We start from the raw sequence: 18,181 nt of genomic DNA, 5'->3' as shown, positions 1-18,181 counted from the left end.
ACAGGAACATTTTCATTTCTGTCAGAGGGGAAGAGGAGATAGTCCAGATTTTATTCTGCCCAATGTATTTGAGTGAATCGCGTTCTCGTTGGGGATATTTCATTACTGAATTATTTGTACAGAACACATCTTAAGTCTTAGCCTTTAAGTGAAGGGGTTAATTGGAAGCTGCCTATTTTCTAGAAAAATCTTACTACTCTCTAGAAGCAGGCATAGAGCAATTCCTAACCTGTTTCTAGAAGTGTGAAGTAAAATGCCTCTGTCTCCCCACCCTACCCGCGACAAATAAATGATATATATATACACATCCAAAGTGCTGCTTTTTGAAGTTGAGAATTTATTATTTAGGCAAAAAGGACTCAGCTGTCTCCCTCTTTTAGTCATACTCCCTTCAGTACCTGTCACCCATTAGAAGCCAGATTCGGCATGCTAGCTGTTTGGAGCCTAGAACTGTGGGATCTCCAAACACTAAGAAAATGTGCAGCTCTTGAACCCACAGTGAAAGAAAATATGTGAGTGAGCCACTTAGGCCAGTATTTCAGATTTACAACACTGTCATGCTAAATCCAAGCAAATTTAGCACAAATGCATGTAAATCCCCCCAAATATTTGTAAGCATATGTGTCAAGATATATGCCTGAAGTCACAAGCCAAGTTGCATAATGACGAAGGTAAAGTCAGATGTCTGTTTTCCATTCTGCAGATTCCCATGTTGACCTTAGCTGAGCGCCAGCTTTCTGTCTAAAGCACTGTCACCCTGGCAAGCGTTCTCTCCTTCATAGCGCGCTTGCCTGCGGCAGAATTTTAAGTAAAGACTTACTAATTTGAATTAGGCAAGGCTAAAATATTTTCCACTTATTATACTTATCTACTTATTATACTGAAAATAAGTGTTTTGATAGAACATTTTATGGAAGCTTTTTTTATGATTTCCAATATAGGAACCATGTGTATTTAGAACTGAAAATGAAAAACTTCGCCTTATAGAAGTTTGAATTAGCTGTCAGTTAAGTTTGCATTTCATTACTCGTGCAAATAATGTCTGCTGCTTGGGTAAGCACTGATGTCACAGAAGGGCCTTTGAAGAGAAGGATGGGGGCTGGATAAGGGCGTTTCTGCAAAAATACCTCAACTCCTCTCAAAATGATCAACCTGAAAGTGGACCTGCCTCTAAGACCACAGTGTGCTCACATGAGCAACAGACCCTTCTGCGAATAACAACAGTGCGCTGAATCTAGTGGCGGGGGTACCCAGGGCAGCGCAGCTGGAGATTCTGACAGGGACAACACCAGGATCCCTTCCACAATGGACTAGTAGCGTGTTATTTCCCGCCACCGCCTCGTTGGCCCTGGCTACACATCTCACTTTGGTTGTCTGACTATTCCCAAACTGCACACCTGCCAAGTAGTTTCTTCCTTCTGCTTCAAATTGTACTTCATCAGGACGCTCTGCTACCAGCAGAGACACCATGATTCAGGCTGGACTCAGGATGGAATCATTTCCTCTTCCTCTCATCCCCATCTTCTTTCCCTTGGTTGACATTAACCCTTTAACTAACTCGCCACTAGCAGAAGGAATAGCTCCCCTTCTGTGCCCACCTCCTATTGAGGCCTCATGAGCCCAACCTCCATGACAGTTTTGTCTTCCAGGTTCTAGTGATGCTAACTGTCTATAGACCTCACTGAAAGTCAAGGAGAACTCTTGGACTGGATGGCCTGGTTCTCAAATATCAGTGGAGCAGCATACCTGGTTGTCATTAGCACTAGACATTAGAAGGAAAGAAAGAGAGAAATAAGAAAGAAAGAAAGAAAGAAAGAAAGAGAGAGAGAGAGAGAGAGAGAGAGAGAGAAAGAAAGAAAGAAAGAAAGAAAGAAAGAAAGAAAGAAAGAAAGAAAGAAGAAGGGGGGGGGGGGGGGGAGGGAAGGAGGGAGGAAGAGAGGGAGGGAGGAAGAAAGGAAGCAAGGAAGGAAGGAAGGAAGGAAGGAAGGAAGGAAGGAAGGAAGGAAGGAAGAAAATTGAACACCTTAACCATTTTTTTTCTGTAGTGTTAAACTGACAATCTAGATGAGTAAATGAATTAATGATAGTTGAATGAAGAGCTGATAGGCTGGCATAAATTCCTGGTTCTGGTTCTGAAAAAAGAAAAATAATCATTTGATACTTTTTGTGAAAAGTGTTAGCACTCTTAAAAATATTAACCATCCTGTGACTATGGCATGTAGTTAAGTTCAGGCTCCTATGAGGAAAGGGGTTCCTAGCATAAGCTGGGATGAAATGCCTGCCAGGGCAGAACTACCAATGCTTCTGCTGGGTGCAGCTCTCTTCACCTGAAGCCTCATTTCCTTAGCAGCTGTGTGGATGGAGCTGTGAAGGCAGCTGATGTTAAGCTGCCATGCAGCCTAAATTAAGACTCTGTTTTATGAGTGAGTTCTAGTCCACAATCATATCTACTTGTTTGTTCCAGGAACAGTTTTATAATTATACTATGTCAGGAACTTCTAACCTTTGACCAATAGCTTTTCTAAATTGAACAGCTGTACTCTAATTTTATCCAATATTTCTCTCATTGTCAAAACGATAGTTTACAATATATGTTTTCCAAAGTACTACAGATTAAAACTTTTAAAAATTCTGTGACCTCAGTCAAGAGGCTTAACATCTGGTCATGTTTTCTTCCTTTTTGAACTTTTAAAAAATATCCATATAGTTAATATTTAATTTATTCTATTTAATTTTTACTTAAAGCAATATACACATTTTACCATTCTGTTAAATACCATTACAATCACCATGTCAATGATGAGTAATATTATTTTAAAAGTAGAAAACCCTTTTAAATCCTAGTCAGACTTAAGCTTATTTTAGCAACAGTCCAGCAGGCTACAATTAAAATCACAAAATATACTTAGAAAATGTTAATCACAGGCCAGCAAATATTTTATGTTAAGAACCACTAGTAAACATTTGGGGCCTTAAAACTACTGGCCCCAGTGTTACAGGTGCCAGGTGGCTAAGGCAAGAGTGCTAGTGTATGAAGGACAACTGCACTCCACTGCAGCTAGCCAGTGCTGTGCATGAGCACAACTGCACTCCACTGCAGCTAGCCAGTCCTGTGCATGAGCACGCCTGCACTCCACTGCAGCTAGCCAGTGCTGTGCATGAGCACGACTGCACTCCACTGCAGCTAGCCAGTGTGCTGTGCATGAGCGTGGCTTCACTCCACTGTAATTAGACATATGGCCATGGCTATTTCCACAGTGTGCAAAGGCTGTGTAAGGGCACATTCCACGACAACTGTACAGTGTGCTAGGGCATGGGCGTGGCTGCCTTCCACTCTAACTCAAGAACGTAAAAAATATAGGGTATGGGTGAGGCTGAATTTGGGTGCAGCTTTACTTAGGAAACTGAATTCAAACTTTATATGTGCCCAAAAGGTTCTTTTGCTATGATTCCTGTCATTTAAAACATAGAGGCTATACAAAGGTCTCAGGACGTAAAAGAGGTGGTGATGACGTTTGACTGGAGATGCAGAGCTACCTGCCTGAGCTGGGAAAACTTGTGTGAACATATGTATGCACTTTTCCCATAAGAAATGGCAAGCAATTTTCATCAGATGCTAAAACAACTTAAAATAAAATTGACTATAAACCCTTTTGAACACTATACAGAAACGTACTCTGTCTACTGTGCATGCCTATTAAAATGCATGTTCACGCTCATTCATGATGGTATTCATTTGACATGAACATTTGTAAAACATTGATTAGTAGATTTGAATTCCTTTATAAATGAAAAACTGAATACCTCAGATTCCAAATCTCTAATACATTATGCCTAAAGAAAAATTAAGTTAAACTCCAAAATATTTAAAACATAAATTGATTTTCCCCAAGAATGGCCATTGGAATGTGCATTGTTTAATTTGTTCTTTTTGATTGCCTGGTAGCTCGTGATTGCCTAGTGGTTGGCATTCTTAATCCCAGCACACCACAGGCAGAGGCAGGTGGATCTCTGGTCTGCAGATTCTGGTCTGCATGTTGAGTCACAGGACAGCCAGGGCTGCATAGTGAGACCCTACTCCCCCACCAAAAAAATTTTAATTCTTCTTTAGGAAAAGTGAAATTTTTTTGGTGCTTTTGGGTTACCCATTACAATGCCAAGTATAAAAAAAAAGAGACTAGATCATGCCCCCTCACTTAGTAGTTAGGTTAAAAAGCATAAATATAATAATTCTATACTCTTCATTATTCCCCTTTCTCAAGCATGTACAAAGTCAGGTAACAGGGAAACCACCTCTTTTACATTGTAAATGCAGGCTTAAATCTTCACTTAATCACGTGCTTGTCTTTTAGGGCTTATGAAAGAATCAAAGTTAGACACAACTATAATATGTGAATCAGTGGATTGCCAAATTAATTATTGTTAGAGCTGTCTTAAGAGAGCACAACTTGTGTGAGAGGAGGATCTCCCCCTGCCTGAACTGCACTTTTACCAGTGGGCAGACACCAGCAGAACAGCTTCATAACCTGGAAGGTGCTGAGGGCGGGTGAAGCACCTTCATAGCCTGGGAGGTGCTGAGGGTGGGTGGAGCACCTTCATAACCTGGGAGGTGCTGAGGGTGGGTGGAGCACCTTCATAATCTGGGAGGTGCTGAGGGCGGGTGGAGCACCTTCATAACCTGGGAGGAGCTGAGGGAGGGTGGAGCACCTTTATAACCTGGCAGGAGCTCAGGGCGAGTGGAGCACCTTCATAACCTGAGAGGAGCTTGGGGCAGGTGGAGCACCTTTATAACCTGGGAGGTGCTGAGGACTCCTTCCAGGCAAGGCAGCCGACTCTCCAGCAGAGTAAATGAGAAGTGCTCCACGTGGGAGCACCCCTTCCCAGTGAGTTGTAGATGGAGTGATGGTGGGGGATAGAACAAGTAAACTAAGTGTGGGAAATTCTATCCTTGGCGCTTCCAAATGAGAGGAACTCGTGCATCAGAAGGGGAGGGATACAGCTTTCTTGTAGGATCTCTATGTCAAATCATGCGTGTCTTCAATATTAGTCAAACATGAAAAGGGTTGAAACGACAAGCAAGATAAAAATTGTAGTTGACCTATCATGGATCTGCTTTCTCAATACTGCCTAAAACTGGACACGAAGAAAATTATGGCCTAGACTATAGCTGTGGCGCGGTGAAGGTAAGCTTTTAAGGCTCAAACAGTAGCAACAGCTTTATCTGTGGTCATCTGTTATGTAGGCATGGACAAGGACGCTGCCCTAAGCACTTCCTGCAGCTCTGCTCCATTGTGATACCCCCACCCTCACCCCTCTATTCCACAGTCTGGACTGCAGCTGCCCCGGCTGCAGAAACTCTCGCTTTTCCTGAGCCTTTCTGCTCTTCAGCTTTTAAGACATAATTCTGAATTTTGCCTGTCTAAAACTTGCCGTGACTTCCCCGACCACCCTGCACACACCTCAAAGCATTTTCAAAGAGCTGTGTTCCTTTCTTCTCACCCTCCCTTTCATCCACAGATATTACTCAGGCTGGTTGCAAGATGATAATACAACAATCACTAGGAACCCGGCTGAAAATAGGTTTTCCTCTGCATTTTCTGCAGAACAGGAAAGTCTATTAACCAGAGATGATGAGAGCTGTGGATGGTAACATACTGGGTGCCATGCGCATGTACAGCCAGAGTCTGGTCGAAAAGAACGGGAAAGACGTGTCTCTGCCCTGGCTTGGCTTCTACTGCTATGAGTAACACCATGACCAATGCTGAGTCCCAACTTTGTCTAAATCTTTGAGAGTTCGAACAGATAAAACTTAAAGCTGCATTTTAAATATTGCTCTCCACTTAACTATCATTATAACCAACAAGTTGAAATGATCAATAGAATAGATAATTTGCAGCTATCAATGCGTGTTATTGCCACCATGCAGGCTATAGGTGTGCTATGTGTAATCACGTTCTGGTGGGCAGTAGATTGCCCATATCATGGACACATGTCACGCCCATATTAGTTTAGGTGATGAGGCAGAAATTAGCGCAAGCCCAATTTTTTTGTGTCTTATTTCCAATAGCGATAGTAATCCAGTAATTCCCATAATAAACAAAAACAAATATTGACTCGCACTGAAGATTTTATGAAGCTTGTTTGTTTCCTTTGGAAGACAATGCTTCACTCGGTACAGCTGCCAGCAGGTTGGCTTCAGGTGCAGAACAAACCTCTGCATTTATGGGTAGGGCGCTGTTACCTGGCAGTAACTAAAACCCAGAGAGGGAGGCAAATAGATAGCAGCTTTTTCATTTTTTCAGAAAATGTTTTCATTTTCTCAGAAAGCACATCTGTAATGAAAACCAACATTTAAAAAAAATAGCTGTGTGCCGTGTGAAAAAAAGAAACACAAAATTAATTATATCTATTAAGTGCCAGGAACCTGAACTATACTGAAATATTGCTGATAATCACTCTGTCAGCATAAAAAAAAAAGCACACAAATATCAGCATGGTCCTCTGAACCCAATTTCTCCTCTTGCTAGATAAGAGAAACAGAACAGAGCAAACCAAGAACTTCAAAGGCATCTCAGCTCCAGACTTAGTGGGCCTGTGAAAGTGAGATCACAGGCATGCTCTTAGGGAGTGGGGACATAAAAGGAGCTATATGAGGCTGTGTCTCAGTCTTGTAAGCCAACCAAGGAGTCTCCCATCAAGTCTCTCAGCATTCCCCTCATTGCTGACCCTCTTCTCATCTTTGCAGTGAGAGTTTGGCGTTTCGTTTTGTTTTGTTTTTGAAATGGTATTACATAGACTATTGATTGACTATATAACTAATTTGTTACAGAGTGGAAATTCTTTTCTGAGGAAATGATGTCACACAAATAAAGTGAAGTAACAACTTGTTTAAAGTGACCAAAACAGTAACAAATATAAGATAGACTTTAACATCTAATTTGAGCTGATCTTAAAGAAATCCCCTTCCATTTTTAGAGCATCAGTTAACTAAGCTTGGACCTCAATAGGTCAGACATGGAGATATGTTTGTTTGTTTGTTGTTTTTTTGTTTTTGTTTTTCAAGACAGGGTTTCTCTGTAGCTTTTTTTTTTTTTTTTTTTTTTTTTTTTTCCTGGAACTAACTCTTGTAGACTGGGCTGGCCTTGAACTCACAGAGATCCACCTGCCTCTGCCTCCCAAGTGCTGGTATTAAAGGCATGTGCCACCACTGCTCGGCCAGACATGGAGAATTTGTAATGTAAAACAAGGTTTGTTTATATAGTTTGGAGTCACAATATGAAGCTGTCCTATTAACTATTTGCAAAACTTGATTTAGAGGTGCATTCAGATTTCCCGGATGTCACTTGGAAGAAGTCTGGAGGCAGGATAAATGCTGTCTTCTTAGCTTAATTCCTGTGTATAATATAGTGACATTAAAGTGAACTGAGTTTTGATATTCCATGTTCAAGACCAAGAGACTGTGAGAGATATGTGTTGAGATTTAAGTGAGAATTTTGAGACAGGAAATTCCTGCACAGATACAATCTACTGCAAAAAGAAAACCTGGTGCCTCTCTGCTTTGACATCACACTACCCCTTGTGATTTCAATAATGGCTGCGTTTTTAAGTAAAATATTGGTTGACTTTTGAGTAATATCAAATGTTGTAGATGTGACTTGCATGTATCCTGAGTTTAAGCTTTGGTTATGAGGCATGCAATCTGCACTGAAAAATGTGCAATACAAGGCATAAATTTAACATTACTAAGAGAATCATAAATATATATTTTGGGGATCAGTCCTCTGTCTGATGTGGGATTAGTGAATTCCCAGGAATTCACAAAGATGACCCCAGCTAAGACCCTAAGCAGTAGAGGAGAGGGTTCCCGAATTGGCCTTGTCCTGTAGTCAGATTGATGACCATGTTAAATGTCACCATAGAACCTTTATCCAGCAACTGATGGGAACAGAGGCAGAGACCCACAGCAGAGTACTGGACTGAGCTCACAAAGTTAAGTTGAAGAGTGGGAGGAGTGAGAATATGAGCAAAGAGGTAAAGATCATGATGGATACACCCACTGAAACAGTTTGTTTGCGCTAATGGGAGCTCACCAACTCCAGTCAGATAGGGAGGAGACAGCATCGGTCCAAACTAGTTTCTCTGAATTTGGGTTACAATTGTATGGCTGGGGCAGACTGAGGGGTCACTGGCAGTGACACCAGGATTTATCCCTACTGCTTGTACTGGTTTTTTGGAACTTTTTCTCTTTAGATGGATACCTTGCTCAGCCTAGATATAGCAGGGAGGGCCTTGGACCTTCCTCAAAGCAATGTGCCTTACCCTCTTTGTGGAGTGGATGAGGTTGGGGGGAGGAAGTGGAGGGAATGGGAGGAGGGGAGGAAGTGGGAACTTGGATTGGTATGTATAATGAAAAAAGATAGTTTGTTTTCTTTTTAAAAAAATATAAATAAATAAATGAGAGAATCGTAAATAACTTTAAAAGATCTCTGATCACAATTTCTGAGTTTGTTCTCATAAACGTTTTAACTGAAAATGTTAAAGGCTTTCCTTAGAAGGACCAGAAATGATTTCTTCTTTGATCCTTGTGTTTAACGGTAAGACCTCAAGTCAGGAGGATCTACTGTACACACAAATGTCAGGAGATGTAAAAGGAAATGGTATTGGTCTTGTCTGCTATGAGCTCAGAGAAGAATATGTGATTGACTCTAAGAGCTTATTTATTGCTTTTTGTTGAATGATGGAAAGTTCTTCCTCACTCTTTTTTTTTCTCAACCCGGAGTGGTCATTTATGTTAATCACAGATTTTAAAAAACTGTTTTGTGAGCTAGGTGGTGGTGGCACACGCCTGTAATCCCAGAACTCAGGAGGCAGAGGCAGGCAGATCTCTGTGAGTTTGAGGCCAGCCTGGTCTACAAAGCAAGTTCCAGGATAGCCAGAGCTGTTAACACAGAGAAACCCTGTTTTGAAAAAACAATAAAACAAAAAAGGAAAAAAAATCTGTGGACAATATTAAGTAAATAATATACAAACTATCATTAAAGATTACTACAGACTAAATCATTCTTTTATGTTCATTTGACTGAACAGCTTCCAATACCCTCCATATATTATAAAAGTAGAAAACATTCCTTATATTTAGAGCCATAATGTTCTATATTGTAAGTTTCTTTTAACTTTCTAAAGATTACACAGCATTAGGGTCAACTAACAGCATAGTGATTGGAACCCTGATTAACACCCTGACTTCCTGGAATAGAAATAATTTACGGGGTGAGCTTTGGAGCAATGGCTAAGATGAATACATTTGTGGCCTGTTAATGGTGACTTAATGAAGGAGGATTGACTTTGCTTATCACTCCCTAGTGAGTAAAGGTATTTCAACATGGGGGAAATGAAGTGACCCCTTGATTTCCTAGTGCCCCTCTCCTCACCTCTTGATGGCTGATAACTGAGATCATAGAGAGTCATGGAAAGGCCATCGCTTCTCTTTCTGATTCTGTTTTCACAGACCATGGCAACATCTTCTGACCCACACATTCAAATAAATGTCTGTCGTGGTGAGGGTTATCCCAATGATTAATGCATGATGCAGACATAGCCCTGGTAGTCTTAATTTCTACAGTGTCAGATAACACTTCTCGCTGGCAAGCTTGCATTTGTCATTGGGATACCATTAAGGGAAACCATTAAGAACAGTGTTGGGAGGGCAGATTGATGACTGTCCAGCACGGCTCCATTCAACCGCCAGACGGCAGTAGTTAGGAATACAATGAAGCAATTTCCAACTAGAAAGGATGACCAAAAACCAAGTAAAAATCAAAGCCCTGACATGATTAATAGTTTTCTGAAATTTTACAGATTGCTTGCTGACCATCCAAGGAGCATACAGAGATGGAGGACCCTTGCTAGTGTGTATTAGATTTGTCCTGATAGACTCCATCACTAGGAACAGCATTGCATTGTCCCTGACAGACGCTGAGCCTGTGTTATACTATTAGATAAATTAGCTTTTTAAATTGCTTCTTGCCTTTAATGAGGCCTGATGCTAAGGTTCCCCAAAAGGCCTCAAAGAGACTAAGACAATCCAGGAACTGGTTTTGCTTTTCTGAAACATCTTTTCCAGGAATGATCAGGCAAGAATACATGGAATGGAAAGACAGATTTACATTGCACCTTCTGAATTGTCCATTGTTCCTTTTGTAATGATGTATCTAAAAAAAAGTTGGGAAATGGTTTGGACATGGAGATGAAGTTACTTTAAGGACAAGATTTTTCTGATCTTGAGAGTTGTTTATACACCAGTGTATAAATCAAGGGTAGTATGAAACCTATGAATTGTTTCGGTCTTTTGTTCCTGAAGAGTAAAATACCTGAAAAATGTTTTGCACTTGCCTTGGTGAGAATGCTATTATTTCAACTGTTTCAGTTCCTGGCTACCACCACAGCACCATTCTAAAAGTAATTTCTCCATGAAACCATACAAAGTGCCTTTTCACTCTTTGTTCATCTCCACAGAATAAATTAGCAGATGGAACGGTCTAGTCAGCTGCTCTGTTTCATGGGAGAGTACTTCCCTGGCTCTCAGGAGAATTCATGTTTGAACTCTCCACACAAAACATCAAGTTTCCAACAATCTGGGCTTGCAAGGGTTCCCTAGAGACTAATATCAAACATTCCACCACAATTCTCTGTTGCTCGTTTTAGATTATGTTTGATTGATGCCCCAAAGTTATGGCTTTGGTTATTTTAAGATTGTTGAGTTGCTTTTACTTTTGCAGTAGCATTTTGAGGGGAGGAAAAAAATAGCTACTCCTTCAAAATGTGAAGCAGTTCTACTTATAGGGTCTCCATCAAGCGAAGCAACCTGCCTCTGACTTACCATGTTTTCTGTTTTTACATATACTTTGGGTATGATCATAGGCAGCCAGTAGGAGTCTCATTTTGTAGTTAAAAAAATGGGGGCCAGAAAGACCAAATGACTTCTATAACAGCACATTACAAGTTTGCACTACAGTGAGTGATTTGCAAGCCAGCATTCCTCTTATGTCTTGGTTACAAGGGGAAAACATCAAATAAAGAACTGCAGATAGGTTTGCCCATTCTCAGAACCAGAGAAAAACATGAAAGAAAAACCTAAATGGAGAACTTACTTACTAGTTTTTCTTACTCTTTCATGGGCTTTTAGTGTGTGTGTGTGTGTGTGTGTGTGTGTACACATGTATATGATATGTGTGGGTACTGACAAGACAAAAGTACATGGAGATGTCAGAAGACAAGCTTGTGGAGGGCTTTCTGTTCTCCTGCCTTTGTGTGGGTCCGGGCGTCAGACTGAGCTCATAAACTTTGCATGGCCTTTCACTGCTGAGGCCCCTGCCCAGACCTAAATGAAGCACATAGATGTGAATTGTTCTGCTTAAGAGTACCTTTGTTTCTCTGCCCTAGTGTGGATGAATTATAAAGTTGAAAGGTTTACCTTTCTCATTCATTGCATTTTACTCTCCTAAATCTTGCCAAATGAAGCAGCTTGTCAACATTTACAACACTTGCACTAACTCTGTTAGACCTGGTAGCAATAACCTTGCAATTCTGGCCTACTCACGGGGTCTTCAAGGTCAGTTGTGCAGGCCTCATGACAGAGAACTAAAATGTAGCTATGCAGAAACGTTCTCACTGGTGCTCATCTGTGCCCCTAAGTTGAGAAAAAAGAAGTCTTTTAAATGTAATAATGTGCTTCTGCCGTTTTAATAAAATAACTTAATCAGTCATTGTTCAAAGGACCCTTGAAAAGTCTTCTTAGCCACCCTTGTAGGGGCAGCAGTAGAACCATCCCTGCCCTATCGGACCTTGAGGGCTTGGCCTTCTACTCTCTAGTCTTTGTTGCCGAGCCTGTGCCTTACTTGCCGCACTTATCACATATATGAATCCATACACCATCTAATAGAATCCTCTTTACACCTGTGCCTTTCTTACTACTTGTCCTAGACTCCAGCTTTCCCATTCATTTAGTCAGCTGCAGTCTATCTGTTGAGACCCTACAGTGCCTTCTGAGATGGCACAGATGAAGAGAATTGCTATCCCCTGAGAAGCTAACAACCCAGGAAGACACACTGGAAAAAAAGAAATGAGCAGAATGTGGCAAATAGAAGTGGAACTATGAACACAGGAGACATTTCTGTCCTGACAGAATAAAACGCTTCACATAGAGTGGGTTTTTAACTGGACCACGATCGGGGCAGAGAATCATTAGGTTGGACAAATCAAGTACTGTTACATGTATGTTGTTTTATTTTACTTTCTTATCAGAGACACGAGGAGGGAATTACATCCCAGCGAGTCATGTACAGAAGTTCAAAGGCTTGAGGACATAGTGTATCTGGAGAGGATGGAATCCTGGGAGGTAGCTAGAAAGGGTGAGAGATAATAAGAAAATGACATACTGTAGTCAAGAATTTCTATGCTGAGTGAGTTTAGATTTTATAATAAGGAAAATCTGTGGAAATAAATATAACTCAGGAAAGAAGATCCTGGGTCTGAACCACCTTCTTTGGGCATTGTAGAAGACCTTCTTGAGCTCTCGGGGTTGACTGCCCTTTCCAGCAGAGAGCAAGCACATGTGCAAACTGTTTAGCTTTATTTGGGAGAGTACAGTCTGAAAGGAGGCAAGGGTATGAGAGCACCCAAAACATCTGCCTCAGCCATCACAGTGTGTTTGTAATGATGCAGTGTAGATGGTTCCTGCGCTTTGCAGTGAGTAGTGCAAGCTGCCCTCTGATCAGTGCGGCCTCAGCGGGCTCTTGGCTGCTCATTAACACCTGCCTGCCCTCCCAGCAGGTTTTCAGAATTAAAACGCTAAATGAGAAAAAATTTAAATCCACAGTCTTTGTCTAGTCCTTTTCCCCAAGTTTCATACACAAAGCACACTTCAGACGTCAGAAATTTTTACTAACGTTTTCCACGAACATTGTACTATTGTTTACATTGTTCTTATTTGAGTCATGTGTATTCCTAAATAAATTAATCCATGAAAGACCTTAGTGGGCAACTAGAAAAGTTCAGCCCCAGCCCCAGAAACCATTCTGAGAAAAAAAGAAAAGAAAAAGAAATGAAAATTAAGCCAGAAATCCTAGTAGAATCTAAGAACTGCACATGTTTGCATCTATACACAAGTAAGTTATGAGCAACGTACGGACCATGCGTTAGAGAAGGAAGTCTTCCTAAATACCATTTGCTGTGTATTATTTATATAAGGCATGCAATCGCTATGATTATTTTTAAACAGCATTACTCCCTCCTTACCTACCATATGGTAAATGTGAATCTATAATCAAATCAATGGGGTTGACTTCTAATTGAGTTTCTAATAAAGGATATATGATAATTCAATGCTTTCAAGCGAGAACAAATAGAATACTGTTCCTTAAAAACACAGTGTTGTTGTTGAAATCCAAAGGTTCAAATTGATTTCAACTCCACCACAAAGGTTAAAGCTCTCTTGCTTTAGAATCTTGTATTTCTGATTTTAAAAAGTAGGAGCATTCACATATATACTTAATAGTCATTAGTTTATAGGACACTGCGTTAGCTAACATTTTACATATTGGAATTAAGTTCTTTGCACAGTTCTGGTGCACCTCAGTACTAAGAGATTAGAGGGGGCTTCTTCTACAGAGAAGAGAGAGAAGGTATGGTAATAACAGCAGAGGAGAAGGAACGTGGAGACGGGAGGAGAGAGCATCTTGTCTCTCTTCCTGTCTTGGCATCTACAACTATTCTTTCAGTAGTTGATTCCTGTGGTCGTCAACAGACTTCTCCCCATCTTCCCTGTCCTCACGACACTGCCTCTAGAGCATACAAAGCCCTTCCCAAGTAACTCTTCATTCATCTAGATTATTGCCACTGTTGATATAAAGAGTAGAAAGAAAGCTTATTATTCCTATTCCTCCTTATTCATCATCTGCTGCTTTAAAGAAAAATAATGATTACATGTACAGAAAGGAATATAATATGTGTATAACATACAAAAATAACAAATCAGCTTTATAAAGTAGAAGTCATAGTTTATTCAAAGTATTTTCTCTAACTTCTCTATCCTCCTTCAATATCAAACGTTAAATTTAATCTGAACTCTGATGCTATATATTTATCGCCACCATACTCTTAAAAATTGTTTTATCAAATTGTGTGTGCATGCATGCATTGGTGCTTGTAAGTGTGTACATGCATGTGTGTGTGTGCATGTATTCAAGCATGCGTGTGTGTGTGTTTCCTGATGACTGTGTTTGGCTAGTTGAAACTTATGTGAGTGATACATCATTTATGGAATCTTTGCTACTTGCCTGTTTTACAGAATGTAAAGTTTGGTTGGGGAGGATATCTGGCCTCATCTGATTTTACTCCCATATGGTAAGATGGCATAGAAACATGTATTTATTTATTTGTCCTTTTGTCCTTCATGGTCACTCAGTCTGTGTTTTGATATATGGATAGTATATTGTACTGAGAATACATATATAATTGTTATTATTTTCTATTGGTATAGTAGAGCTTGCCAACCTCTTTCAGTAGCTGTGAATTAAACTGAGAATGTTTCCAAGTAGCACTTTTGTCTCTCCTTTAATACATTTTCTTGGGTCTGTCTTCAGCTGCTCACCTCTTCTCCATTATGAATTTATATGACTGCTTTCTATGCACATCCAGATGTGGGCTCTCAATGGATAAGCAGCTTGCAAGACCTTCTTTGATTCTGTGGTTTATTTTCACTAATTTGACTTCCTGTTAAACAGAAGTTCTTACCTGTAACTTAACATGGATTCCATGAATGTACTTTTTCTGTCTTAAGAGCATGTTCTTATTGACATGTCCCATGTCCATGAGACCGTCTGTATTGTCAACGTTTTTGTTTCTCCTATTTTATAGTCTGGCAGAAATGATATTTTCACATGAAGGGAAATAGTATTTGTCGAATTTCCTGTTTTTTCACTTGGAAGTTCACTTGCCCCAGGGCCATTTCTGAAAAAAAAATTGTCCCTTGTCACTCATCTTGGTCAATAGACCTTTACAACATGTTGTGTGTAACACTGTTTCTAGTCACATGTCTGTCTGTGTGGGGTTAATTTCTGAGCCCCCTCCCCTTCTCAAGGATCTGTGCTGCTAACACTGTGTTTGTGCCACGCTGTGGGCTGCAATTGCTCCGCACTGGCCTTACATCTGACTCTGGAAGATTCCCATCTTGTCCTTGATTGAACGTGATTTGCTCATTCTTGGGCTTCATGTTCCTATGTGGGTTTTAGAACAAGTTCATAAATGCCACCAAAAATAGCCCAACACTGTTTTAGTTTGACCTGCAGAGCAAGCAGAGAAAAAGCAGCAGATGCAGAACAATGGCTCTTCAACTCCGTAGATACCTTCTATCCTTCCACTTTTCGAGGGTTTCTTTATAGTCTCTCAAAGCTTTTATAACTTTCTATGTAATGGTTCAATAAGTGAGAAGTTATGATGCTTCAAAATCACTTTTGATATTTTTTCTCTCTATTGCTGTTGAATGATAATAGAATAAATTTCTCACCTACACTTTTTATCCATTCTGATAACCTGAGGACATACTAGAACACTTGGTTCCCCAGTCAGGTTACCAATAAGCAATGTATTTGTTCCTCTCCATTCTTGGTTTTGCTGTCATTGTTCTCGTTTTCCTTTACTTACTTTGATGCAGTTTATGACTTATGGTGAAGCTGGACAGAAGTCCCTGCCACAGGCATTCTTTGCTAATTTCTGTTCTTTTCTCAGAGCTCTTTCTCCCCAACGTGCAGGGTCCCTTTTTACTCTTCTGGTTTCTGCCATTCCTCCACTTTATATACTCACATCTGAGTTGGAACCAAGATTGACAAAACAATATGCCGTGCTTGTTTTGGAAAAAATTCCAGTGAGATTTTGATTGAAGTGGTTTTAAACCAAACTTTAAATCCCAATAACTTTTAGTTTGTTTGTTTGTGAGTCACAAGACTAATTAAGATACAGTCAATATCTTTCTTTCCTATCCTCTCTTTGCCCTTCATTTTATTCTATCTTTGGAACTTTTCAAGTCTGGAATGACAGAAAAATCCTCATAATTTGTGTGTGTGTGTGTGTGTGTGTTCAAGCCAGGTCTTGGGCACTACTAACCAAATTTCATTGTTGACCTTAGTCTTTTAAACAAAAACCCAAAGTAAGACCTTAGGAAAACTCAGTCCTCACTAGTTGTCAGGGTCACCATAGCGGGGAAGCCTTCTGTGAAGAAGCGGCTCCTCCTGAGCTCCTTCCTTTTACTAGCTTGCTGATTTCTTACTGTTTGTAACTCTGACTTCTTTTTTTTTCTTTTAACAGGTACAAAATGCATTTTATTTTGTTTTTTATTTCTAGAAGAACAATTTTGTGCATGCATTTTTTTTTAAACTTTCAACAAAACTTTGCAATTAAGTTTTAACTCTTGAAATCTGTCATCAACTAGTATTAAGACTATTTTGGAAGTGCTTTTTTTTTTTTTTGCCCCGGCTGAAGTTGTCCCTAACCTGCCCTGCTATGTTCCCTTTAGTTCCTCTTAGTTCCTTTGTCTACTACAGTACAGTAGCTTTCTCTGCCTGCTTTGTTCCCTTCACACTCCGCAGCGGGTGTTTATCCACAAGCCTTTTTACCTTTTCTCCTTTTCTGTGCTGCAACTTCCTCATCCAATGCCTTAATATCACACCCTCACCAGCAATCTATGCGCCATCAAATGGCTCAGCTATGACAAAAGCCAACCTTGCTTTAGTGCAACACTCTTAGTTTGTAGACAGGCAGCCTGATGCCTCTCAAGTCCAGTTCCTCAAAATCAGTTCGCATCAATTTGAAGTAATCTTGCCTCTCAATTAGTTTTCTTCCATGCCCCATCTTCTGTAACACGCTAATCCTGGAAGGACCCAGGCGTGAAATCTCAGGATGGTTCTTTCTGACTCCTCAAGACATGGTGAGGTCCTACTGCGTCGTGACTCACCTTCACACGCCTTGGTCTATCCTCTTCTGAGTCAGATGGGCATCACCTCCAACCTGAGCACTGCAAATGTCCCCATCCCTCCCTCACTACTGCTTGTGTTCTCATTCATCCCCCGTGCTTCTCAGAATCCCAGAAGTAGGTACATGAATGTGCTGTTGTATTACTTCTCCCAATCTCTAAAATCCGTCTCACCCTCTCCTGTTCTCCATTTTACCAGACTGCACATTTGGCAGGGTACAGCACATAGCCTGTATGTATGATGGATTGTACCATCTACACTTGTGTAAACAAACTCTAGCCACTACTTCAATAATGGAATTGATTAATCACACATTTCTCAGAACGTACCCCTGCCTGTAACAAGATACGATTATGTAAATCATACATATGATTTATGCCACTTGGCATACATTTCTTGTCCTTGTCTAAAAATGCCTTGTATCTACAAGTGTGCTTCCCAGTTATGTCAGCCCTTCCCTGTAATCTCAAAGACAGAGAAGTTTATGCAGGTATTCGGCTCCAGGTTTTAAAAGGTGCAGATTTGAGTTTCTAGATCCTGCATTTCATCATCCAAGTGATCCTGGCTCCAGAAAACAGTTTCTTCACTTGCCAAATGAGGAAAATTTATAATTGGCTTTGGGGCTTTGGGCTATTGTAGTGAAGATGTAAAGAATCTACATGCATTTGTTAAAATGGTGTGCAGCTTTCAGGAAACTACGTAGAGTATAATTGCTACTGTTTCTATTACAGCAACGGTGGCACTGTTCACGTCCATTCTACCCTATGATTTATAAGTCAGCTCCCTACCCCTGCCCAATCGTTGCCCCTAGCTTCACCATTACTACTGCCATTCACAACCAAAGGCTACTTATGGCACCTGGGAAACTGACTGTAGGCATCCACAATGGGTGGTGATCATTCATCGCTCCCAACCCACTTGCCAACATAAAGCCCTTGTGGCACTATTGCTAGGCTCACTCCAATAGGGAATCTACAAAAAGAATATGACCAAAGTCAGATTTGATGAACCAATTAGATTATTGAGGTTTCTTACAAGAGTACAAGTGAGAGCTTACTTATGGGAGCAGAAACGACTCCAAGAGAGCTGCATCTCCAAAGCCTGCTTGTGCCACATCTCAGGAAAGCTGGGACCCTGAAGTGCACTGCACAATT

General features: G+C 40.5%; 1 protein-coding gene across 3 annotated transcripts in view; it reads left to right on the top strand.

The window, feature by feature from the left end:
- Positions 1-18,181, top strand: part of Fhl5 (four and a half LIM domains 5) — a 43,691-nt gene that overhangs the window by 1,138 nt on the left and 24,372 nt on the right. Inside the window, exon 2 of one of the 3 annotated variants that reach the window (XM_050144961.1) lies at positions 14,348-14,403. The exons of the other annotated variants lie outside the window; for them this stretch is intronic. Within the exon in view, the coding sequence (XP_050000918.1) occupies positions 14,401-14,403 (3 nt within the window). The 5' untranslated portion in view covers positions 14,348-14,400. The remainder of the gene's footprint in view (positions 1-14,347; positions 14,404-18,181) is intronic. 3 annotated transcript variants of the gene reach the window in all.

This window comes from Alexandromys fortis, unplaced genomic scaffold, assembly GCF_014885135.2.
Source record: "Alexandromys fortis isolate MF-2015 unplaced genomic scaffold, M_Fortis_MF-2015_v1.1 scaffold_2_1_26212458, whole genome shotgun sequence".
NCBI classification, from domain to species: Eukaryota; Metazoa; Chordata; class Mammalia; order Rodentia; family Cricetidae; genus Alexandromys; species Alexandromys fortis.
The sequence above is the reverse complement of the archived record's forward strand: the minus strand, read 5'-3'. Positions and strand labels throughout refer to the sequence as shown.